This window comes from Mirounga angustirostris, unplaced genomic scaffold (genome assembly GCF_029215605.1).
Source record: "Mirounga angustirostris isolate CCGP_5_RB_7025 unplaced genomic scaffold, mMirAng1.0.hap1 SCAF_9, whole genome shotgun sequence".
Classification (NCBI taxonomy): Eukaryota; Metazoa; Chordata; class Mammalia; order Carnivora; family Phocidae; genus Mirounga; species Mirounga angustirostris.
In genome coordinates, this window is record NW_026991717.1 from 6694368 (window position 1) to 6720199 (window position 25832).

General features: G+C 37.7%; 1 protein-coding gene across 3 annotated transcripts in view; it reads right to left on the reverse strand.

Annotated features, from left to right (window-relative positions):
- The window catches only part of FANCI (FA complementation group I), an 81716-nt gene that overhangs the window by 29381 nt on the left and 26503 nt on the right, over positions 1–25832 (reverse strand). For all 3 annotated transcript variants that reach the window (XM_064569896.1, XM_064569898.1, XM_064569897.1), the window contains 8 exons: positions 22740–22832; positions 21567–21703; positions 15799–15979; positions 14236–14323; positions 4960–5090; positions 3751–3821; positions 2459–2573; positions 1273–1395 (listed from right to left, as the gene is read on the reverse strand). In XM_064569896.1, the coding sequence (XP_064425966.1) occupies positions 1273–1395; positions 2459–2573; positions 3751–3821; positions 4960–5090; positions 14236–14323; positions 15799–15979; positions 21567–21703; positions 22740–22832 (939 nt within the window). The remainder of the gene's footprint in view (positions 1–1272; positions 1396–2458; positions 2574–3750; positions 3822–4959; positions 5091–14235; positions 14324–15798; positions 15980–21566; positions 21704–22739; positions 22833–25832) is intronic.

Sequence of the window (25832 nt, forward strand, 5' to 3'; positions counted from 1 at the left end):
TGGCCCTAAGCACCTTAATGTAAATGACTGTGGTATTTCTTCCCATCCCAAATTTCCCAGTCCTAGTTTAAAACTACTTAAATGAAAGGGCGCCGGGGTGGCTCAGTCGGTTAAGCATCCGACCCTTGACTCTGGCTCAGGTCATGATCTCAAGGTCGTGAGATCAAGCCCCATGTCAAGCTCTGTGCTGGGCACAGAGCCTGCTTAAGATCCTCTCTCTCCCTCTGCCCCCCCGCCAACCTATTTAAATTAAAATCCTGGGGAGAACTTTCTTTTTGGAACCAGGAAAAGAGATTGTACAGTTCATCGTTGAGAAAAAGCAAATGAGAGTTGACCCCCTAAAATAATTTGTTAAGAAAAGACACAAAGGAAAATTAGCCCTAATTTTTTATAAATGTATAATGATAAAAGATACTTTGGTCTTGGCACAAAAATCTATAGATGTAATCAAGGAATAACATACAAAACAGAAACAGACTTAGTACACATAAAGAAGGCAATAATATCTGGACAACTGGTTAACCTGGAGAAAAGTTAACTCCTTATATATTATAGCAAGACAAATTTCAGATGGACTAAGCAGCTAAACATAAAAAACAAAATCATAAAAAACTAGAAGACAATATTAGTGAATATTCATTGGAAGGCTATGGACTCTTCACACATAAAAATAGCATATCTTAAAGGAAAAGATAAAAAAAGAACCAAAAATTAGTATTTTTGTAGGTCTAAAAGTATCATCATCATCATCACCACCACCACCAAGCAAATGGCAATCTGGCACACACTTGCAATGAATATGACCAAAAATGTTAATAGCAATATATAAAAGAGTTTTTACAAACTGAGATGTAACATTATTCATTATTCATTTAATGAATAAATGAACTCTAATATCCTAACAGATTAGTCTATGATCCATATCAAGTTAATTTTTAAAATTTGGAGCTAGATAAGGGCAGAGATTCTTTTTTGCACATGGATGACTGCAGAAAAGAGTCAACATAGTAGGTCTGAGACTGTTATCCTCAGTAAAGCCTGCTTACAAGACTGACCCTTGGTGGGTGGCTGGGAATCTGGCTAGTAAAGTCTACACCGATACAAAGCTTTCCCTAAACGATAGGTTTATTGTGTGTAAACTGTACAATGTGATTTATGCTTAATATCTTGATTTTCTTCTGGGTGTTTGGAATTGTGGCTAACCATCACAAACTACCAATCCTAATTGCCTCAAGTAAGAGTGAACTACACATTCCTTCCATTCTGATTTACCTTGTAAAGCATGAGTCGAACATCAGCCTGCTGGCCTAAGCATCTCCTCAAACTGTCCATGATCTCAAGGCAAAAAGTTTCATTGGCAACAGAATTGTAACGGCTGTGAACATCCACATGGACCTGAAAGGAGGAGAGGCCAGTTTTATGTATTTTACCAAATTAATTTTCATAAAGGAGGTAAAATGAACCTATGTTCTTGGTCAGAAACTTTGACTTAGCTATCCTCACATGCCAAAACCCAGGACTGAGGCTGACATTACAATCATCACGAGGCTATGATAAGTGCCACTCTTATTCTGGTTTAGAGTAACAATTTTCAAGCATTTTAAGATTAACTCTTGTCCATCCCTTAAGGTCTTCCTTGACAAAGTCAGCTGCTTAGGAAGGCACACAGATGATTTCATGCCTCTAGAATCCAGGAGTCATAATATACTTGGTTTTACTTAAAAGGCCTAAAGTGCTTCCTTTAAGTCTTCAGTAGCTAGCAGAATCTAGCTCTTTTTGCTTCCACAAAATCCTGAGAGGTTTAGAGGTGGGTAATTTTTAGTTTAGAAATGGACAAGACAAAGAATAGCCCTTGTTTGATTTACATAATAAATCCAGCAACTGTAGACCAAGACTCGTAATCATTACTACAGGCCTGTCCTTGAGGTAGGGCATACGGAGCCATCGAATCCCCGCTCTACCTGTTGCTGCTTGTATCACTCTGGGCAAGTTATTTAACCTTCCTGGGCCTTAGTCTTCTCATACTTAAGATGGGGATGCTGATAACAATAAACTGATACCCCGTGCTCCTAATATTTAATCTGTGCCATATGTTATAAACAGAAGTTTTGTATAATTACACTAGAGCAATGAAGGATTCCTGATAAAACTGTCACATTAACTTGTTATTTATAAGTCATATAGTACGTAATTTAAGTTATAAAAACAATTTTATTGCTCCAAAGTCCGGATTACCAAAAAATTGTGAAAAGTTTTATTTTCTCAGATTACTAGGCTTGATAAAAGTTCATGTGCAAAGTAAATAAACTATTAAAACTGGGGATAATAAGAGCATCTAGACTCAGACTCTCAGTCTCAGGATCATTTGTACAACCTGAACAGGAGGAGGAAAGCACAGCTTGCACACCATCAGCTCCTGCACCGATACACGCCATGGTGCCATGTGCACACTGCTTACCTGGCTCACGCCGATGGGCTGACTGCACTGAGAGGACGACAAGCTGCCCAGAACCTTAAAGTTCTTCAGGAGCAGCAAAAAGCCAGCAACCGCCGATTTTCGGGCATCAAGCTGGCTAGCTCGGGAATAGACAGAGAAGTAGTTAACAAACAGTACTAAGTTCACAGGAATAGGCTTCTGGGTCAGAAAAGTCCAGTTAGCTCTATACAGAGAAGGACTATGCCATGAAGCACAGAGCAAAATAAAATGAATTTAAATACTCAAAATAAAGCATCAGCTGTTCCTGGCAGCTAGTGGTAGAGGAATTCAGAAGACGTTTCACTACCTACTCAACCTCATGACACTATCTATACTTTCTTCTATGTGGGGAATGAGGACAGGAGTACTAAGAAGCTATCCAATGGGCCAAATGCCTGAAGGACTACTTCCCTTCCTCACAGAGGAGTCTAGTGCTTGGTGCCTTGTAAACCCTCCATTCAGAAAAATGATACACTCATCTCACTGAGGCCCGGACTAACTCATGGAGATGCCACAACATACAAACCTTGGCCTAGCAGACATGCCTCTGGGTAAGCAATAATAAAAAACTGTCAATTCTAGAAGAGGGATAATTACTAGTTGTTCCCCTGGATATCCACGAATGCACTATAAAAAAAAAAACCAATGTGATATTGAGCATCTCATATTTAAAGTACCAAATGCTTTCTACCCATTACTGGTCTCATAATACTTTTTAGGAGGTAGTATCATCATCCCTAGCTTATAAACTAAGAAATAAAGGAAGAGAGGTCAGGACGCATTGGCTAAGCCAAAAAAAGCCCTCACACTGCTTAACAGTTTATGTGGTCTACAGTCACCAGACCACAATTCCGATCGATGTTCACTAGAGTAAGTTTCCTGAATATTTTAATTAAGGTGTTTTCCTCTTCAGAACTGTTGCCAACTGGCACCGAACTTTGTCCTGAAGATTATTCCAGGGGTGTTAGCAGCGTACCTGAGATCACAAGCTCAAATTCTAGCCCCACCAACCTCCGTTTGACTTTTGGAAAGTCTCTGAGCCAGAGTTTCCTGATCTGTATGGTGAAAACTGTAATAATTCTGTCTTTATATGGTTAATCTGAAAACGGAATGAGAGAAGGAAAGCTGCACAAGGCCTTGCTTGATGGAAGCTGTTCTGTTGGGTCAGACATCTGCATGACCACTGTGAACAGACTATACGAGGAGATGGCAGAGAGGACGGTGAGTAGTGTCAGGAGGCATTACTTGCTAGGGTCTCACGGGATGCTCCATACCTGGCAAACATGGCTTTCCGAAGGACAACTATCAATGAGTCTCTCACTGACATGCTGACTTTGAGAAGGGGCTGAAAGACAAAGAGTAAGTGGGTAAAAAAACACCAAAAACAAAACACAACCCAAATTTATTAGCCTTAGCTCATTTCTACCCAATACTGTTACAATTAGGCTTATAGAGGGAAATCTAGTTCTGTTTTTAAATACATGTTTCAATATTTATTACACTTAGTAATAAGGACAATAGCATCCTTTGAAATACTAAATTTAGGGGCGCCTGGGTGGCTCAGATGGTTAAGCATCTGCCTTCGGCTCAGGTCATGATTCCAGGGTCCTGGGATCGAGCCCCACATCGGGCTCCTGGCTCAGCAGGGAGCCTGCTTCTCCTTCTCCCTCTGCCTCTCTCCCTGCTCATGCTCTCTCTCTCTCTAACTCTGTGTCTCAAATGAATAAATAAAATCTTTAAAAAAAAAAAAAAGAAATACTAAATTTAAACTAATCATTAATGCCTTTAAATCTATTGTCCTAGGGGCGCCTGGGTGGCTCAGTTGGTTAAGCGACTGCCTTCGGCTCAGGTCATGATCCTGGAGTCCCAGGATCGAGTCCCGCATCGGGCTCCCTGCTCGGCAGGGAGTCTGCTTCTCCCTCTGACCCTCCCCCCTCTCATGTGCTCTCTCTCTCATTCTCTCTGTCAAATAAATAAATAAAATCTTAAAAAAAAAAAAAACCTATTGTCCTCAGTTTTCTTTTTTTCTTTAAAGATTTTATTTATTTATTTGAGAGAGAGAGAATGAGAGACAGAGAGCATGAGAAGGAGGAGGGTCAGAGGGAGAAGCAGACTCCCTGCCGAGCAGGGAGCCCGATGCGGGACTCGATCCCGGGACTCCAGGATCGTGACCTGAGCTGAAGGCAGTCGCTTAACCAACTGAGCCACCCAGGTGCCCCTGTCCTCAGTTTTCTAGGGGCTTTTCAATCACTTCACTAACTTGAAAATGAGTCAAAGGAGAGAGAATTGTGACAGGAATAAGGTGTAAACTTGGAAACAGAGTCTAGCTCAGTGCCCCTGCCCTTTTAATACAAAACTCTATGCTTAAGAATCAAGGGATATAAAATTTCTCAGACATTTATATTTATGAAAAATCACATCTGACTTCCATTAGGCACTTCAACCTTAGTCTTGTCAAATTCCTTCGGAGTCAGAAGACTTACCTGCACTGCCTTCAGCAGCCCTTGTACAGTTTGAAGGGGCAGAAAGGATAAATAGTCAAAAGTTTCTGTGATTTTAGAAGAACAACTCTGAAGAACTAAGGGTGCATACATGATGATATCTGAAAGCAGATCTGAAAAACAGAATCTATAGTGAGTTGCCTCAAACAATAAAGATTTAACAAGTAAAAGGAAAATAAATATGGGAAATGAAATGGTAAAAAGTTTTTTGTTTCTTTTCCGAAGTATACTGCAAAATAAATTTCTACTGATCCTATATACTTTTTCTATGGTCAGCGTAACCAGAATACTACAAACTTTGTTCTGTGCTAATATTAAGACTATAAAAATTAATCTAAAAGAAGGGAAGAAATCCGTTTTACTGACAAGTAGCATACATCTTCATATTTCCAAGTTAAAGTAAATCAATAAATGAACTTTTATTATGTGTATACATAGTATAGTCTTAACCATAAAACATGGTCATTCTTCCTTCAAGAATATTAATTTAGTTAGGAGTCAAGAAAAATACATTCTGAAAGAATGAAAGAGGTAAATAACAGATCAACACCAAATATCTAATAATCCCAAACACAGTTTATTATTCCTAGCAAATGTAACATTCCTTAAATGTTAAAGAGAGAGTCTAAAGAGGAGCTCAAAGGAAGAGGAGATTATCATGAGTTGGTGTGCTTTTGGAGAACAAAGAGAAGAATTTAAGCTGGATTCTGAAAGAAGGCTGACATTCAGATGCACCAAGAACCAGAAAGGCCTACTAGATGTAAAAGGAAAAGTAAGAGACAAAATACATAAAGTAAATACAGGACAAATTCAGAAAACAGTGAGAAATCTGTGAAGCCAGGGTGAAGGATTCAGAAAAATAAATAAGTGAAGTGAATGTTGAAAAGGCAGGATGGATCAAATTGTCAAGGACTTTAAGGGCCAGGATAAAGAGCTAATCATTTATTAAAGAAGATATTGGTGACTTTTGAGTCACAGAGAGGTATTTTAGGAATACTTATCTGGTGGCAATATGCAGGTTGAGTTGCTGCAGAGAGAAGAGAAAGCAGGGTCATCAGTTGGAAGCTGTGGCGATGGTCTAAGTGCAAGGCTGTAAGACTGCAAGCTAGGCAATGGGTGGGGAAGAAGGGTACAAAATGAAGAAAAAATGAACAGTAAGAGAAAAAAAGAGAGAACTTAGGTATTAAGTATGTTGGAGAAGACAAAAAGGAATTCCAGCTTCTGGAACTTGGAAAGCCAGGCTTTAAATAATAGAAATACAAATAATTGAAAGGGGAATTTGTTTGAAGGACACTGTATTGCATTTGAAATAAAAGGAAAAAGAAAAACCTAACTAGAAATAACCAACAGGAATGGAGGCACTGAACTCAGGAAAGAAGACAGTCTTGACATAAAGATTTGGAAGCTATGTCCACCAAAGTCCACAAAAATAACCGAAGCCATGAAAATAGGCATGACATCTATAAGGAAGAGAACGTATAAAAGCAGTAACAGACTTCTGCTTCCCATCATCATGGAATAATGGTGAATCGATTTATCCTCCCAGTTTATTTCTGTTTATTTTTAAATTTTTATTTATTTGTCAGAGGGACAGAGAGGGCGAGTGAGCACAAGCGTGGGGAGTGGCAGGCAGAGGGAGAAGCAGACTCCCCGCTGAGCAAGGAGCCCGATGCGGGATTTGATCCCAGGACCCTGGGATCATGACCTGAGCCAAAGGCAGACGCTTAACTGACTGAGCCCCCCAGGAGACCTGTCCTCCCACTTTAAACAATAACAATGAAAAAGGTCAAATTACACTAAACAATAATTTTCAGATACCAGACAACAAGTAGTACAGGACCATGATCCCTGAGAGAAGGGAAACACAGAGGGTGAGCCTTATGACTGTCCCATCTTACTGCCTGGAGAGTTTCAAGGCAGCAGCAGAGAGGGGAAACTCCGAGTCCAGTGGTTTTCCCAATTTAAAGGGATGGAGATGGGAATTCAGGAAAGCTAAGGTGGCAAGAATTCACAGGGCAGAGTACTAGAAAGGAAAGAGCTATATGGGAAGAAGGCTCTGGAGATGTGCAAGAAGCCCCCTTTGTAGGTCAGCTGTGCTCTGGTAGGTGTATGACTGTAAGGAAGCTACCATAAGCCAAGGAAAGACTCACCAGCAAGGAGCAGGCAGATATATTCTCAGAGGTCACAAAGGACAGGAAATAGTTCACATTCACAAGAACCACAGCGCAGACACCTCATAATATAAAAGGTCCTATACTCAGAAAGATACAAATGTCTAAATATGAAAAATTTACTGGATGAGATCAATCGCAGAGGAAAAGATCACTGCAGAAGAAAAGATTTGGGAGCTAGAAGTTATACCAATACACATTATCTAAAATGAAACAGTTAAAGAAGACTAAAAATGAAAATCTGTGAGCTATGTAACAATGTAAAGCAGCCTACTACATAAGTACTGCTGTGGGGCCGGGGTGGGGGTGGGGGAAGTGTGTGCTAGTGGGAGGGAGATGAGAGAAAAAAGTTTTTGAAGAAATAATCTCAAAACGTTCCAAACTCGATGAAAACCATAAACCTACAGATCCAAGAAGCTTGACAAACTCCAACCACCAGAAACATGGAGAAAGCTACACTAAAGCACATCATAATTAAATTGCTTAAAACCACTGATAAAGAGAAAATCTGAAAATAAAAAAATTATATAGAGAGGAAAAGGGTATGAACGAAAGCTGACTTTTTATTAGAAATGATGAAAACCAAAAGAACAGTAACATTTTTAGAGCACTAAGAGAAAAAAATACCATCGGGGCACCTGGGTGGCTCAGTCGTTAAACGTCTGCCTTCAGCTCAGGTCATGATCCCAGAGTCCTGGGATCAAGCCCCGCATCATGCTCTCTGCTCCACGGGAAGCCTGCTTCTCCCTCTCCCACTCCCCCTGCTTGTGTTCCCTGTCTTGCTCTCTGTCAAAATGATAAATAAAATCTTAAAAAAAAAAAAAAAAAAAAAAAATCCTGTCAATCTGGAATTCTATACTGAGCAAAAATACCTTTCAAAGAACAGTAGAGGTGCCTGGGTGGCTTAGTTGTTAGGCATTGGCCTTCGGCTCAGGTCATGATCCCAGGGTCCTGGGATGGAGCCCTCCATCGGGCTCCCTGTTCCGTGGAAAGCCTGCTTCTCCCTCTCCCTCTCCCACTCCCCCTGCTTCTGCTGTTCCCTCTCTGTCAAATAAATAAATAAAATATTAAAAAAAAAATCAAAACAAAAAAATCCAAAAAACTAACACTAAATGAAAACTTTTTGTGACATACAGAAGAATCCAACAATGGCAGATCAAAAGTTAAAGGCAGACAGAAAATGATATTGGATAGAAATCCGGACCTAGGGGCACCTGGGTCGCTCAGTCAGTTAAGCATCTACCTTCAGCTTGAATCATGATCTCGGAGTCTCGTGATCAAGGTCTGCATCGGGCTCCCTGCTCAGTGGGGGGTCTGCTTCTCCTTCTGCCCCTCACCCTGCTTGTGCTAATAAATAAATAAACTCTTAAAAAAAAGAAAGAAAGAAAGAAATCTAGATCTACACAAAGGAAAAAGCACCAGAGATAGTAAATGCATGGGTAAAAATAAAAGACATTTTCTTATTTTAAAAAATTCTTGAAAAACAATTGACTGTTTAAAGCAAACATAACCATGTAGACATAATTCAATAAATAGAGAAGTAAAATGTATGAGAATAGCACAAATCATAAGAACAGAGGTAAGAAATGGATGTATACTGTTGAGGTATACCACTACTTAAAGGTAAACTATAGTAAATTAAAGATGTACCATAAATGCTAAAGCAACCTGAAAGAAAATAAAATAGAGGTAGAAGTAATCAAATTAGCAAGATAAAATGGAATTAAAAAAAAATTCAACCCAAATGAAGGCAGAAAAGGAGAAAAAAGGGAACCAAGTACAGATGGACAAAATAGAAAACAAAGAGCCAGATAATAATCACATTTTTAAAAATCACATTAAATGTAAACAGCATGCCCCAATTTAAATTACAAGATGATCAAAAAAGATTAAAAAAGACACAATTGTATGTTTTCTACAAGAAACCCATGTTAACTATAAAGATATAAATAAGTTAAAACTAAAAAGATGAAAAAAATATACCACGCTAACACTGACCAAAAGAAAACTGAAGAGGGGTGCCTGGGTGATACAGTGGGTTAAGCATCTGACTCTTGATTTTGGCTCAGGTCGTGATCTCAGGGTTGTGAGACGGAGCCCTACACTGAGCTCTGCACTCAGCGCAGAGCCTGCTTAAGATTCTCTTTCCCTGTCCCTCTGCCCCTCCCACTCAATGCTCTCTCTAAAATAAATAAATCTTAAAAAAGAAAGAAAGAAAACTGGAGAAGTTCTATTAATATCAAAGTAGACTTCAGAACAAATAATATTCCCAGGAACAAAAAAGATAATTTCATAACAATTAACAGGTCAATTAACCAAGAGGACATAACAATCCTAAATGATTATGTCCCTATTAACAAAGTTTTAAGATACATAAAGCAAGAACTGACAGAACTAGAAGAAGCAGACACATCATATAATTACAAAGTCATAGATCTCAACACTCCTCTCTTAAGAAGTAGACAGAAAATCTGTAAGGATACAGAAGACTTCAATCATCTAATTTGAGTTATGGGAAACCGCACCTATTCTTTTCACAAAAGCACACAGAACATTTTTCAAAAGAGACCATATTCTGAGAATGAAACAAGTCTCAATGAATTTTTAAAAATTCATGTCATAGGAGCGCCTGGCTGACTCCATCACAAGAGCATATGACTCTTGGGGCGCCTGGGTGGCTCAGTCGTTAAGCGTCTGCCTTCGGCTCAGGTCATGATCCCAGAGTCCTGGGATCGAGCCCCTCATCAGGCTCTCTGCTCAGCGGGGAGCCTGCTTCTCCCTCTCCTACTCTGCCTGCTTGTGTTCCCTCTCTCACTGTCTCTCTCTGTCAAATAAATAAATAAAATCTTTAAAAAAAAAAAAAAAAGAGCATATGACTCTTAATCTTAGGGTTTTGAGTTTGGACTCCGTGCTGGGGGTAGAGATTACTTAAATAAATAAATAAGCCTAAAAAAACACTCATGTCATAGACAGTATGTTTTATAACAAATTAGAAATCAACAACAGAAAAATAGCTGGAAAATCTACAAATATTCAAAAGCTGAACAACATACTTCTAAATAACATATAGGTCAACAAATCACAAGGGAAATTAGAAAGTATTTGGACCTGAATGAAAATTAAAAACAAAATTTATGGGATGTAGCTAAGGCAATTTTTGATGGAAATTTATAGTTTAATGCTTGTATTAAAAAAAAAAAGTCTCAAATTAATGGCCTAAGCTTCTAACCAAAAAAAGCACAGTTTAAACCCAAAGCAAGCAGTAGAAAGGAAACAAAAAAGAGCAGAAATAAATGAAACTAAAAAAAACATAAATTCAGTGAAACCAAAAGCTGGTTTTTTAGGATTAATAAAATTGATAAATCTTTTGCTTCAGTGATAAGAAAAAAGAAGATGCACATCATGGCTCTCAGGAATAAGAATGGGTACATCGATATAGAACCTAGAGTCATTAAAAGGAATCTGATGACTTTATGGGAATAAATTTGATAAATCAAGATGAAATGGTTAAATTCCTTGAAAGACATAAACTACCAATGTTTACCTAGAAGATTTAGATAACCTGAACAGCCCTGTTTTTATTAAACAAATGTTAGTTAAAACCCTTCACACAAACAAAAGGAAACCTGGAACATCAGGAAGGAAGAAAAAGCAATGTAAACATCCAGGTAAATATAAGAGACCACAAGTTGGCACACTTTTTCTATAAAGGGCCAGATAATAACTATTTTAGGCTTTATGGGCCACATTGTATAAATGACAACTACTCAAGTCTGCTGGTATAACGTAAAAGCAAGATAGAAAACACATAAATAATTAAGCTTGGCTATATTCCAATAATACTGTACTTTATGAACTCTGAAATAAATTTTTCACAGGACATGAAATATTCTTTTTGATTTTTTTTTCAACCACTTACAAGAGCAAAATAAACCCAAAGCAAGCAAAAGGTAAGAAATAAGAAGCAGAAGGGTGTTTGGGTGGCTCAGTCTGTTAAGCATCCAACTCTTGGTTTCAGCTCAGGTCATGATCTCAGGGTCATGTGATCAAGCCCTATGTCAGGCTCCGAGCTCAGCACAAAGTCTGCTTGAGATTCTTTCCCCCTTCCTCTCCCTCTGCTCCTTCCCCCACTTGTGTTTTTTTTTTCCTTCTCTCTCTCTCTCTCAAGTAAATAAATCAAATTTAAAAAAAAAAGAATAAGCAGAAATCAATGAAATTGCAAACAGAAAACAATGGAGAGAATTCAAACCAGAAGCTCATTCTTTAAAAGATCAGTAAAACTGACAAGTCTCTAACCCAAACTGATAAGGAAGATGCAAATTACTGATATCAGGAATGTTTTGATTTGCAGGTGACATGATTTGTATGTAGAAAATCCTAAGGAACTGTCAAAAAGCAATTATAACTAATAAAATGGGTTTAGCAATGTTGCAGGATATAAGATCAGTATAAAAAAGCAACCATTTCTACATGCATGCTAACAATTAACAATTAGAAATTGAAATTTTAAAAATTATCATGTACAATAGCATCAAAAAAATGAAATACTTAGGGATAAAGCTGACAAAAGATATGCAAGATCCATACTGAAGTCTACAAACATTGCTAAAAGAAATTAAAGAAGATCTAAATAAATGGAAAGATGTACTGTGTTCATGGATGGGTTAGAAGACTCAATATTGTTAAGATGCCAATTGTCTCCCAAACTGATCCATACATTCAAGGAAATCTCAATCAAAACCTGAGCAGGTCTTTTATAAAAATTGACAAGCTAATTCTACAACTTATTTGGAAATGCAAAGCACCTAGATTAGCCAAAACTATTTTGAAAAAGAACAAAGTTGAAAGATTTACACTACTTGATATTTAAGACTTATTATAAAGGTATATTAATCAAGACAATAAACAGATCATTGGAACAGATTCCTAAAATAGACCCACATATATATGGTTGGTTGATTTCAGCAAAGATGCCATGGTAATTCCAAGATTCCATGGTAATGCCAAGACAATCTTTTTAAAAAATTGTGCTGGAGCAACTGAATAGCCAAAGGGTCGGGGGACTCGGGTTACTTCACACCATATATAAAATTTAACAAAAATGGATCACAGATCTAAGTATAAAAGCTGTAACTATAAAGCTTCTAGTAGAAAACAGAGGAAAAAATCTTAGTGAATCTTAGTGATTTTCGGTGTAGGCAAGGATTCTTTAACACATGACACAAAAAGCAGGAAATATAAAAAGAAACTGATAAATTGATAACTGATAAATTAAAAATACTTGCTCTTCAAACAACACTGTTACAAACATTAAGTCAAACCGCAGACGAGGAGAAAATATTTGCAAAACACATATCGGGGGTGTGTGGGTGGCTCAGTCAGTTAAGAGTCTGCCTTCGGCTCAGGTTGTGATCTCGGGGTTTTGGGATCGAGCCCCACGTTGGGCTCTCCACTCGGCGAGGAGCCTGCTTCTCCCTCTGACTCTCCCTCTGTGTTCTCTCTAATAAATAAATAAATAATCTTAAAAAAAAAAACCCACATATCTGACAAAGGACTTGTGTTTAGAATATATAAAGAACTTTTACAACTCAGTAATAAGGGGGCAAACAACTCAATTTTTAAAAATGGACAAAAGATTTCAACAGACATTTGAAAACCACAATGAGATACTATCATGCACCTATCAGAATGACTAAAATTAAAAAGACTAACCATACCAAGTATTGGTCACAATGTGGAGTGACGAGCAACACTGTTGGTAGAAATGTAAAATGGTACAACCACTTTGGAAAACAGTCTGGCAGTTTCTTAACTATTAAACATAGATCTACCATATGATGCACCCATTCCACTACCAGGTATTTTCCCAAGAGAAATGAAAGCGTATTTCCTCAGAAAGACTTAAACATGAATGTTCATAGCAGCTTTATTCATAATAGCCCCAAAACAGAAACAACCTACATAACCTGTCCACAGGCGAATGAATAAATAAACTGAGGTCATATTCTCACCAGGTATTACTACTACTAATAAAAAGGGACCAACTACTGATCCATGCAACAACCATGGAAAAATTATTCTAAGTGAAAGAAGTCAGACAAAAAAAGGAGTGCATACAGTAGGATTCCATTTACATAAAATTCAAAAAATGGCATTTATTATAGACAGAAAGCAGACTCATCTGGAGATAGGCGGTGGGGAGCAAGAGTGGGATGGAGGAAAGAATTACAAAGAGGCACCAGGAAACATCTGTGGGTGATAGTTCATCTTCATTGTGTAGATGGTTTCACAGCTGTACACATGTCAAAAGTCATCAAACTCTTAGACTTTAAATATGTAGAGATTACTGTACTTCAATTATACTTCAATAAAGCTGTAAAGAAGGAAAAAAAGTAGAATAGAGTGTCAAGGACTGAACTTTGCAGAATCTTGATGCTTAAGGTTAGAAGGAACCACTAAAGGAGGAAGAGAAGAACTGATCACACGCACGATACGAAGCAAACTGTTAGTTACCAGAGAACCTATCTAAGAAAGTTTCAGGGAAATTGTAAATGGTGTTGAATGATACAGAAATTAGGAAAGTTGGTGGCTGAGAAAAGACCAGTGGATTTGGCATTAGAAAATATGTATTAAAATACAAAGAGAGGAGTACTGAAGCTAGAATGTCAAGGGTTAAGGAGATGGGTGGTCAATGAGTTGCAGCATAAGTACAACACTCACTACAGAAACAGTAAAACAGAAGAGAGAGAGCTGATGCAAGATAGTTTTACTCATTAGTTATATATGCTCCTTTCCTTCTTGACGGCCACGATGTAAATGGACTTATGTCTCATTGACATCATAATCAAAGATACTGCATTAAAGTACTGCATCATTAAAAATTTTCTTCCAGGACCAGGGCGCCTGGGTGGCTCAGTCAGTTAAGTGTCTGACTCTTGATCTCAACTCAGGTCTTGATCTCAGCATCTGAGTTCAAGCGCCACATTAAAAAAAAAAAAAAAAAATTCCAGGACCAAAACAGTATGATATTTACATGAAAATATTCCTTAGAACTTTCACACCTTTTCACCCTTTCACAGTTCAATACCTAAGAAATGACTGATGGGAGAGGATGCTCTGGTAACAACCCTGTTGAGTACTTGCTCCAGAATTTCTTGTCTGATCATCTCATGGATCTAAAAAGAACAGAACAGTCAATAAAATATTCCATGGTGACCTTCAGCTTACAACTGCATCAATTCATGTTAGGCAGAATGAGGAACAGTTTGGATATGGGTAAAACTTGACTGTTTATTTCAAAGACAAATATACTGTGAATCGTCTGGAAAGACAGAATCACTCAATTCTATCCTTATTCTGTGCTCAGAAGATTCATTAGCAGGGCAAACTACCATGTTTATTAGCCTACAAGAGAGCTCACATGAAAGTACTACTATGTGTTAGGTTCAGCATCAAACAGGAATAATTCTACTTAGGTATCCATTACATGCCAAAACCCTTATTTCTGACAGTACGCTATGTATGACTTTCAGCTGAAAATTTAAAAGCCCATGAAAATTTCTGGAAATCTGAAAAATCTTCACCAAACCCTTCCTCAGTTTCTGGAAGCACAGTAGTCACCTAAAAAAAAAAAAATCTGTTTTGAATTTTCACTCAAATTTTCATTAAAATTCTTACCTCAACTTGATTACTTTAAGGTACAGACTAATTTCTTTCAGACCTCAGACTAACACTAGATTAGTAGTAAATTATATGCTTTATAGATGCCTTAACAAAGACAACATCTTTGTGAAACCAAAGAGAACCTCACTAGTTTTAAAAAAGCATTAATCTTAAAACAAAAAATATTAAAATCTCTCACTCTTTTAATCAGATTACTCTTAAAAAGGGTCATTTATATCATCTAACAGACAACTCTCAAGGAGTATTATACACATTCACTTGATAGTTCCGGATCAGAACACTAGATTTACATTCAAATTAGCCTCCAAATAACATTTTCAGCAGACACTTTTGGCGTGTAGCTACATTAATTCAATGTCAAGAAAATGACATAGAGGAATCATTAGCAAAGTTGTTTAGCCTCAGACATAACCTAGCTTTTGTTTTAATTGAAAGGAAATGCGTTTTTGAAAGCTGTTTCAGAAATTAAGATTGAGATGACAGTCGTTATATGGTAATGAATTTAAAAATGTAAGAACTATTTTGGTTTCTTCAAAAACAATGAACCGAGAAGCATGATTCTTCAAGCTTGATGTTCTACGGTTCTACATTATCTAAAAATAATCTAAAAGATTATTTTTTGTATAATAGCATCCAAAAGCATGGCCCAAAACAGAATATGATCAAAAATTATTTACTACTGGAGGAAGAAGAGTAAATCATGAAAAGCTAATTTATATTCAAACTTCTAAGGAACAGAAAAAGAAGAAATTAAAATAAATAAAAACCTCATATAAATAAAGGACGAAAAAGCAAATATTCTATCAATTACTTGTTGTAGTAGTTTCAATTACTATCCCAGCCTCTGTTCCTGGAAACTGCTGCATACTCAAATTGCCTTGTCCTCCAAGCTCCCAAGCAAATGCCATGCCTTGTTTATAATACAATTTTACCAAATTAGGGAATGGTTGTCAAACTAGAGACTCACCTTAAAAGTTTCCAACAGGATATTAGCACCCAGCTTACATGCATGCTGGTTTGGTATTTTTGAAAGACCTGAGCCGGTTTCAATAGTTTTTCCATCAAGAATCTTCTTTGGCCCATATGAATCCATTAAAATGAAGCCAAGTTCCACCAGACCCTGAGTAACATGATCCCAACTATGAACACTGCAAGAAAACAAAGCTTAGTTAAAAAGAAAAACTTAGGAAGATACCTTACCTTTGTACTCATTGTCATGTTTACACATTTCCCAAATTTGACCTGGATCACCAACATTCTTCACATGAACCTTTTCTTTTCATGCATCCTTATCTGTCAGAATTCTGAATTCCTGTCAGTATTTCCACTGACAGAACACTGGGAAAAATCCAGAAACTACAGAATATTCAAAAACATACAGATGAAACTGGAATACCTCAATGTACTGACCATTACACATTTCCATTCAAGATTTCATGACTGGAAGCTAATTGTTGCTTCTTTTATTTCCCCCATGACACTAACAACACTTATAATCTATACACACAAGTTTGCCTCCCTCCCCAGAATGAATTTCTCCATGGTGGAGACCATCTTGTAGTCATATTTTTACTCATACAGCCTTACACATGACTAACATTTAGAAGGCTCGCAGTAAATGTTTATAGCAGGAATATTTATATTCAAATTTATATATTCACATATTTATATTTATATCATATTCACATTTATAGTACGAATCAATGCATGATTTGGTTTCAAAGGCATGAGCCAAACCTACAAATAACCTCTTGCACAGCAGTAGAATCCTTGGTGATTTTATTTTATTTTTTAAAGATTTTATTTATTTATTTGAGAGAGAGAATGAGACAGAGAGCACGAGAGGGAAGAGCGTCAGAAGGAGAAGCAGACCCCCTGCCGAGCAGGGAGCCCGATGTGTGACTCGATCCCGGGACTCCAGGATCATGACCTGAGCCGAAGGCAGTCGCTCAACCAACTGAGCCACCCAGGCGCCCAATCCTTGGTAATTTTATACCATTTAATGTTACCCACAGTAGAGGAAATGATATGCTTATAATAACCTCTGTATCATTATTTCTACCTGCTAAAGAGCAACAAATTGTAATACAACATTAAAGAATAAAGGAGACAGTTGTGAACAGATTCTCATAACATTTCAACAGATTTTAGTAATATTCACCCTTTGGAGATCTGGGATCAAGATAACAGACTGAGCACATGCTCTATTCTTCTCACCCCCAAAACCTACAAATGACGGAGAAGATACACACATCTGTACGTGTACGCCTATATACAGTGCACTTGTACAATCCACGATAATGTGGAAAAATAAGAGGTGTTTTTGACCGAATAGCAATCATAAAGAATCCTTAAAACGTGAAGAATGGAAGATGAAGCCACAGACCACGGGGTGCGAAATGAAGGGGTGGGACCAAAGGCAGACGAGCTGGGAACTGGAAGGGACTCTGGGGCCACCTGTGTGACTGCTGGCTGGAACTCCCCAGTATGAACAGTCAGGGACACAGCACCCTTCTCTACCTTCTTCTGCAACAGCCCATTGCACCCCCAGTTTGTGGGAAGAAATGAGTAACAGTGAGGCTGTCCTTCGGTGGGATCTGTGAGGAGAGGAGCTTGGGCCTCAGACACAGAGAAGCACTCAGAGTATGGCAACGTGCTGGACAATTAGGGAGGTCAGCGCTTGGCATATCCTACCACTACCTTCACATCAGAGGCAAACTGTATTCAACAATACGGAACTCTCAGACTAACGGGGAACACCAGCAATAACAAGGAGACAACCAATAATTACCACATATAAGAAAAAAGACCACCTTGAAAGAGAAGCAACAAAACTCAATGAAGAGAATACCTGAGGAAAAAGGTTAATGGAACACAAAGAAGCAGATTTAAAAAGTCTAATAAATATCCTTAAATGAGAATATTACAGCATGACACAAAAAACAGACTTAGGGAAAAAGAACCAACTACAATTTTAGAAATGAAAAACATGATTCCTGGAGTGTGAAACTCAATAGATAAACCTAAGAGTAAAATAAACAGGACTGAAGAACAAATTAATGAAATAAAAGAACTAAGGGATTTTTGTAGAATTTCACATAAAAAGACAAAAGTATGAAAAGCTTGAAAGAAAAATTAAGAGACACGAGATACAAAAATATTCCAACAGTTAATAGGAGAGAGTGGAGATAAAAAAGGAAGGGATTAATTAAAGAAAATAAGGAGAAAATCAGAGTTTAGAAAGACACGAATCCTTACAAATGAAAAGGTACACCAGGTATCAACCAGGAATGAATTAAAAAGGAACTTATACAAATTGTGTTAAATTTCAGAACATCAAAAATAGAAATGAAGTCTTACAAGTTCCCATGAAGAAAATAACAGATTATCTACAACAGTACAAAGAATCAGATAATCATCAGCCTTTTCACCAGTAATTCTAGATGCAAAGACAATGGAAAATGATTATAAACTTAAAATTTTTACTTGGTCAAACTACTGTTCAGAGGGAGGGCAAATCAAGACATTTCCAGATATGACAAGACTCAGAAAGTTTACTATCTATAAAACATATCAGAAAGGATTATAGTAAAAATTATATACTAATGGCATATTTCCAAATTCAAAAGATAAAGAAACCAGTAAAATTTACTACAAAATCTAAGCAACTGTTAATAACAATCTTAGCAAGAAGAAAGTGGAGAAATAATATGTGTACTAAGGTTCTAATCTTGGAGAAAGGAGACAGTCCATTTGCTAGAAAATGTCTATCTGTAACAGTTACAGGAAAGAGCTCAGACATGATTGTTAACTGGGGGAGTAAATATAACCCGGAAGTTGAACTGGTTCACAAGTGATTTTTTCCTAGCACATTTAATGTTTTGTACCTTGAAGTATCTGCAGGTAAACACAAAATATATCAACAGAACTGAACACAGCAAACCACAGAGGAATATAGTACTACTGATCATGATGCCCTTTAGCCTGTTTTCTTTTTTAAGATTTTATTTATTTATTTGAGAACGAGTACACAAGCCAGGGGAGAGGCAGAGGGAGAAGCAGCAGACTCCCTGCTGAGCCTGAGGTGGGGCTCAATCCCAGGACCCGGGATCATGACCCAAGCTGAAGGCAGACGCTTAACTGAGTGAGCCACCCAGGCACCCCAGCCTATTTTCTTCCTTTTGGCTTAGGCCACATGCAAACTGGTATCTTTGAAGTGTTTATTGTGTGGTTCTCCCCAATATTTGTGCATTTGGTTCTAGTCTCCAGAATTCAGCTTCAATACTCCCGTACTGTGCCTTTCCAGGTTACCACAACTTGTTTAAGGTTAAGTCCCATATTACTGTAGCAGAACTTTTATATTAAGAATATCTAGGAGGGGCGCCTGGGTGGCTCAGTCAGTTAAGCTTCTAGCTCTTGATTTTGGCTTAGGTCGTGATATCAAGCCCTGAGTCGGGCTCCACACTCAGTGTGGAGTTTTCTTAACACTTTCTGTCCCTCAAAGCGAAACAGAACAACAACAAAAAAGACTTTCTCTCTCTCTCCCCCTCATGTGCTCTCTAAAATAAATAAATCTTAGGAAAAAAAAAAAAAGAATATATGCAAAAAGAATATATCAAATGTCATTCTTTTTTATGGCTGAGTGATATTTTAGTGTGTGTGTGTATGTATCATATCTTCTTTATCCATTCTTCTATTGATGAACACTTGGGTTGCTTTCATATCTTGGCTATGGAGAAATAGATAAAGGGGATTAAGAGGAAATTCCAGTTATAAAATAAGTAAGTCACAGATTTGAAAAGAATAGTACAGGGAATGGTCTATAATAATAATAACGTATGCTGACAGATGGTGAGCACTGAGCAATGTGCATAATTTTCAAATCAATATGCTGTACACCTGAAACTAATATAACATTGCATGTCGATTATACTTAAAAAAAACACATTGGATATTAACTAGACTTACTGTGGTGATCATTTTATGATACAAACATTGAATCATTATGTTGTACACCTAAAACTAACATAATGCTATAGGTCAGTTATATCTCAATTAAAAATAATCTCAGTGCTCTGGTTATAATGTCAAATATATACGTCTTCTCAGCCCTATCTTCCCCACAAATACTGTCATTTTTAGAGTGATTTTAAAAAACAGAAGGTTTTTCAGGACTATACTGTGTTACAGCAGAAATGTGAAAAATCAACGTTACTACATTAACTCTACACACTAACAGGCAACTCTAAGTCTAAATACAATAAAATACCATTAAAATGTGGTAAGTGGGGTCCAAAAATTTAATCACATACAACATAAAATTATTTAGAGGTTAACTGACTAGGGAAAGCATGTATAACTAACCAGTGGGTTATTTTAGGGAGTCTAGTAATATTCTCCAAATCCCTCCCTGCTGAGGTTTTGGTCCTACCTGGTGTTAACAGCCCACTCCACCCTAATTACAAACGGAGATAGGACTCCAGGTCCTTTGGCTGCCTGGGACTTCCAGAAGGGCAGCTTTCCATGAATTTCCTGGCTAGCTAATATGCCTGTATCTTTAGTCCAAACTGAAGACACTGGGTTGGGAAAATACAGGAGATACAACTATAAACCTCAGGAGAAAGAATAACCAGATACAGAGGAGATACAGGAGCTTTAAAGCCTATCAATGGGGGCGCCTGGGTGGCTCAGATGGTTAAGCGTCTGCCTTCGGCTCAGGTCATGATCTCAGGGTCCTGGGATCGAGTGCCGCATCGGGCTCCCTGCTCCTTGGGAGCCTGCTTCTCCCTCTGCCTTTCTCTCTCGCTCTCTCATGAATTAAAAAAAAAAAAAAAAAAAAGCCTATCAATGGGTAAACCACTCAGAAACAAAGGATTCTAGTCTGAAATTTGCCTTATGTGTCAACCTCATGTAAATTCAATCTAAATCAGAATTCCAGGGTGTGGAATGAGATTTACATCAAATTATGGCTTAAATTTTAAAGCTTTAAAACATTTAATCCACAAAGCAAACATGACACAGTAAAGACAGTTACAATAGCTAATGTGTAACTTGAAATTAAAATAAAAACCAGTGTGGTTACCAATCTTTTCAATTTGGTTTAAAATGGGTTTTTCTAGGGGCGCCTGGGTGGCTCAGTCAGTTGAGCATCTGCCTTCGGCTCAGGTCATGATCTCAGGGTCCTGGGATCAAGCCCTGCATCAGACTCCCTGCTTGGCATGGAATCTGCTTCTCCCCCTCTGCCATTCTCCCCGACTCGTGCTCTCTCTAATAAATAAATAAAATATTTTAAAAATTAAAAAGAAATAAAATGGATTTGTCTAAAACTGCTGATTCAATTTTATCCATCAGCCCCAAACTTCAACAGTTAAAAGTAAGTAAAACTTTTAACGTTTTTTTACTCACCTAAAAAGTCAATGAAGACTCAGGCCAAGAAAGGTATAATATCATGACAGGATCAAAGGCACCCACTTTAGCTTTGTATTCTTGCTATCAAGGTGGCCAAGAAATCAAGCCTTGGGATTTAAGGATTTTTCGATATAGGAAAAGCTCGTGTGACCAATTTCAAGGGATTAAACAGCAATATGCGAAGTCAACAGCCATAGTCATCAATTTTCTGATGAGCCCCAAGTATGGCATCATACTGCATTTTCTAACACTAAATAATTTATGAACCTACTGGGGTTTGGTTCGTGAACTCACCTATTCTTTTTTTTTTTTTTTTTATGAACTCACCTATTCTTTACGACTTCCAAGATCATGGTTGAAACACAAGACCTATGAGGCACTAGATTCTGAAGAAATTTTGAGCCTTGGAGAAGTTGAAGATCCTTAAAGCTTTTTACAACTGAAGCTTTTAAAAGGTCAAACACCTAATATAACGAAAGAAACAGGAAAATGAAGCAAAAAATGATAGCCCATGCAACAGAATCTTAACTGTTAACTGTTCTTATTTGCTGCCATACACTCGCATTCCTAAGACAGCTGTTTTACTAGATGAGTATGATACAAAAATCGTGACTTTCAGTGGGCACTTAAGACTTGAAGACAGGCAGGCATTCCTTAAGAGAGAAAAAGGGCAGGAGCGCCTGGGTGGCTCAGTTGGTTAAGTGTCCAACTCTTGATTTTGGCTCAGGTCATGGTCTCAGGGTTGTGAGATCGAGCCCCACATCGGGCTCCACGCCCAGCATGGAGTCAGCTTAAGATTCTCTTGCTCTGTGGCACCTGGGTGGCTCAGTCGGTTAAGCATCTGCCTTCGGTCCAGGTCATGATCCCAGGGTCCTGAGATCGAGCCCCCATCGGGCTCCCTGCTCAGTGGGGATTCTGCTTCTTCCTCACCCGCTGCTCCTCTTCCTACTTGTGCTTTTTCTCACTCTTGCTCTCAAATAAATAAAATCTTAAAAAAAAGATTCTCTCCCTCTCCCTACCCACTCATTCTCTTAAAAAAAGGAAAAAAAAAAAAAAGAGAGAGAGAGAGAGAAGAAGAGGGCTAACATCAATGTTAATATTACCCACAATCAGGGAACACATATGAAAAAAAAACGGTAAAGGATTTTATATTTCCATCCTTACAACTACATTGTTCTCATTAATTTCAACTCAATCAGGGATAATTTCTTAGAAAACTGCAACATAATAAAACTGCTGGTGAATTCCCAGCTAAACTTCCCATTCTTGCCACCTGGACTGTGTGGTATGTTTCTACCCTTCTTCCCACTCACCATCTGGCTTACCACACCATAGGAAGTAAAGACATACACGAAGTACCTGAACGAGTCTCCAGGCAGCCCCCAGAAAACAGCATGGGCCTACATGTCTTACAGAGGAATTTCCTGCTAGCAGAATGGGCTAAAAAAGGGCTCTTGTGCTCTTTATCAACTACAGAACCAAAAGGTCATTAATAAATACCTGTTCCTCAAATCTTTGTATTCTTGTTACAGAGAGCAGGAGGGCAATGCTGAAGGGACATATGTTATTACTGAAATCTCCTTGCTGTCCTGCCTACAGAGAAACCAAAAAGGAGTTATTATTTACATCTTAAAAGTATAACATAACCTATTGAAAACAGGTCCGTAAATGGATCAAAACTTACACTTAAGACCTAAAAGTATAAAACTTAAACATAAAACATATTGGAAAATCTTTAAAACCCTGGATGAGGCAAAGATTACTCAGATATAATACCAAAACCATAATTTATACAAGAAAAAATTGATAAACTGGACTTGATAAAAATTCAAACATTTGTGCTTCAAAAGACACCATTAAGAGGATAGAAAGATGAGCCACAGACTGGAAGAAATACTTGCCAACTGTGTACATGATAAAGGACTTATACTCAGAATATATAAAGAATTCCTAATACTCTGTAAGACGTGCAATCAAAAAAAGGGCAAAAGATTTAAAGAGACGTTTCCCCAGAGAAGATATCAGAACAGCTAATCAGCACATGAAAAAGTGCTCAACTATCAATCATTAAGGGACTGAAAAGCAAAACCTCAGTGAAATACTGTTTCAAACACACTGAAACAGCTATGATAAAAAAGACGGACAATAACAAATGTTGGCGAGGATGTAGAGAAACGAACCTTCATACAGTGCTGGTGGGAGTGTAAAATGATGTAGCCACTTTGGTAGTTTCTTAAAAATGTAAATATACATTTATCACATAACCCAGAAATTCCACTTGTAGGTATCTAAGAGAAGTGAAACATATGTCCACACAAAGACCTGCATGTGAATGTTCACAACAGTATTATTCATAATAGCCCCCAAGTGGAAACAATTCAAACGTCCATCAACTGGTGAACAGCTAAACCAACTGATAGATCCACACAGTGGAATACTATGAAACAAGAAAAAAGAATGAAATACTGACATGCGCTACAACACATGGATAACTTTGAAAACATCATGCTAAATGAAAGAAGCCATACACAAAAGATCACATATTGTATAATTCCATTTATATGAACTGTCTAGCAAAGGTAAATCTACAGAGACAGTAGATGAGTGGTTGCCTGGGTCTGGGAATGTGAATTTACTATAAATGGGCATGAGGGATTTTACAGGGTGATGAAAATGTTCTAAACCTGGATTATGGTGATGGTTGCACAACGAGGTAAACTTATGAAAAATCACTCAACTGTAAACTTAAAGTGGATAAATTTTATGTTATGTAAATTTTATCTCAGAGAAGGACAAATACCGTATGATTTCACTCATATATGGAATTTAAGAAACAAAACAGATGAACATAAGGGAAGGGAAGGAAAAATAAAATAAGATGAAAACAGAGAGGGAGGCAAACCATAAGAGACTCTTAACTCTAGGAAACAAATGATGCTGGAGGGGAAGTGGGTGGGGGGATGGGGTAACTGGGTGATGGGCATTAAGGAGGGCAATTGATGTAATGAGCACTGGGTGTCATATGCAACTGATGAATCACTAAATTCTACCTCTGAAACTAATAATACACTATATGTTAACTGAATTGAATTTAAATAAAAAAAATTATATCTCAATAAAGTTTAAAAAATAGGTCTTTGAGGCCTAAAAGAAATGATACCCAAAAGACAATAAATAATAAATTAAAAAAAAAACACCCAACAAACAAAAATAATACAGTGGAATAGATCAAGATATACAAAACTGGGGGTGCCTGGGTGGCTCAGTTGTTAAGCATCTGCCTTCGGCTCAAGTCATGATCCCAGGGTCCTGGGATCCAGCCCTGCATCGGGCTCCCTGCTCCACGGGAAGCCTGCTTCTCCCTCTCCCACCCCCCCGCTTGTATTCCCTCTCTCGCTGTGTCTCTGTCAAATAAATAAATAAAATCTTTAAAGAAATACTAAATTGATGGGGCGCCTGGGTGGCTCAGTTGTTAAGCGTCTGCCTTCAACTCAGGTCATGATCCCAGGGTCCTGGGATCAAGCCCTCGTCAGACTCTCTGCTCAGCAGGGAGTCAGCTTCTCTGCCCGCCCCCCCCAATGCTTTCGAGCACGTGGGCTCTCTCTCTCTGAAATAAAATGTTAAAAAAAAATACAAAACTCGTTCTTTGAAAAGATCAATAATGTAGTTACTATAAACCTAAATAAAAAGAAGACTGAACAGATACAAAGGAGATCAAGAAGCTTTAAAGTTGAGCTCCACATCATGATCTTTAAATATCCTTTCCTATAAAAGGGACCCAGGGCTCCTTGGAGAAATGGTATCCATATGGGGCAAACCAAGTACAAGGAGAGCCTTGGATAGCAGTGTTCAAAGGGTCATGTCAGAAGGACACAAGAGCCAACTCGAAGGATCCAAGTGGCCAAATATGGGTCATTTGGAGTAATGAATAATGAATATAAGGAATTAAAAAAGGTTAGTTGGTGCATAACAATATTCAAAAAAATAGGAGGGGGAGGCTTTTTTTACGGAAGCCAGCTAATAATAATGTAGAAGGAATAACAGACTTAGAAAATTTTTTATCTTAGTTCTACCATTTTGCAACTCCCAGTATAGTTACTGATTAAGGCTAAGAATAGTCAGTAGATGGGAAAATGAAAACCACTGTGTGAAAGGTTGCTGAGGAAAAGGATTTTCACATGATCTAAATTATGAGCCCACGGATTATTTTCTAATTACAAAAGGAAACATAGATCTTTGCAAATGAAGAAAAACGATGGTCACTGTCTTAACCAAAAGAAAAAACAGTCCTTTATCTGTACAATACTGTTCTTTAAAAGAGCTCAAAACACTTCTAATTTTAATCTTACTACTTCACAAATATTTAATGATGAATGACTTAGTTTCACAAAACTCCGTAATATACTACTAGAAATAGGCACTATGCCAATTCTTAAATGGAGAAACAGAGGTCAGAAACAGATGACGGAGTTATGATTAAATGTTAAGTTTCCTGAACAGTCCTCATCTTTTTTTTCTTTTTAAACACCCAAACATTTAAGCATGGTTTTAGAATGGAACTTGCTTAAGAATGTGGTGACATGTATTTTCTAC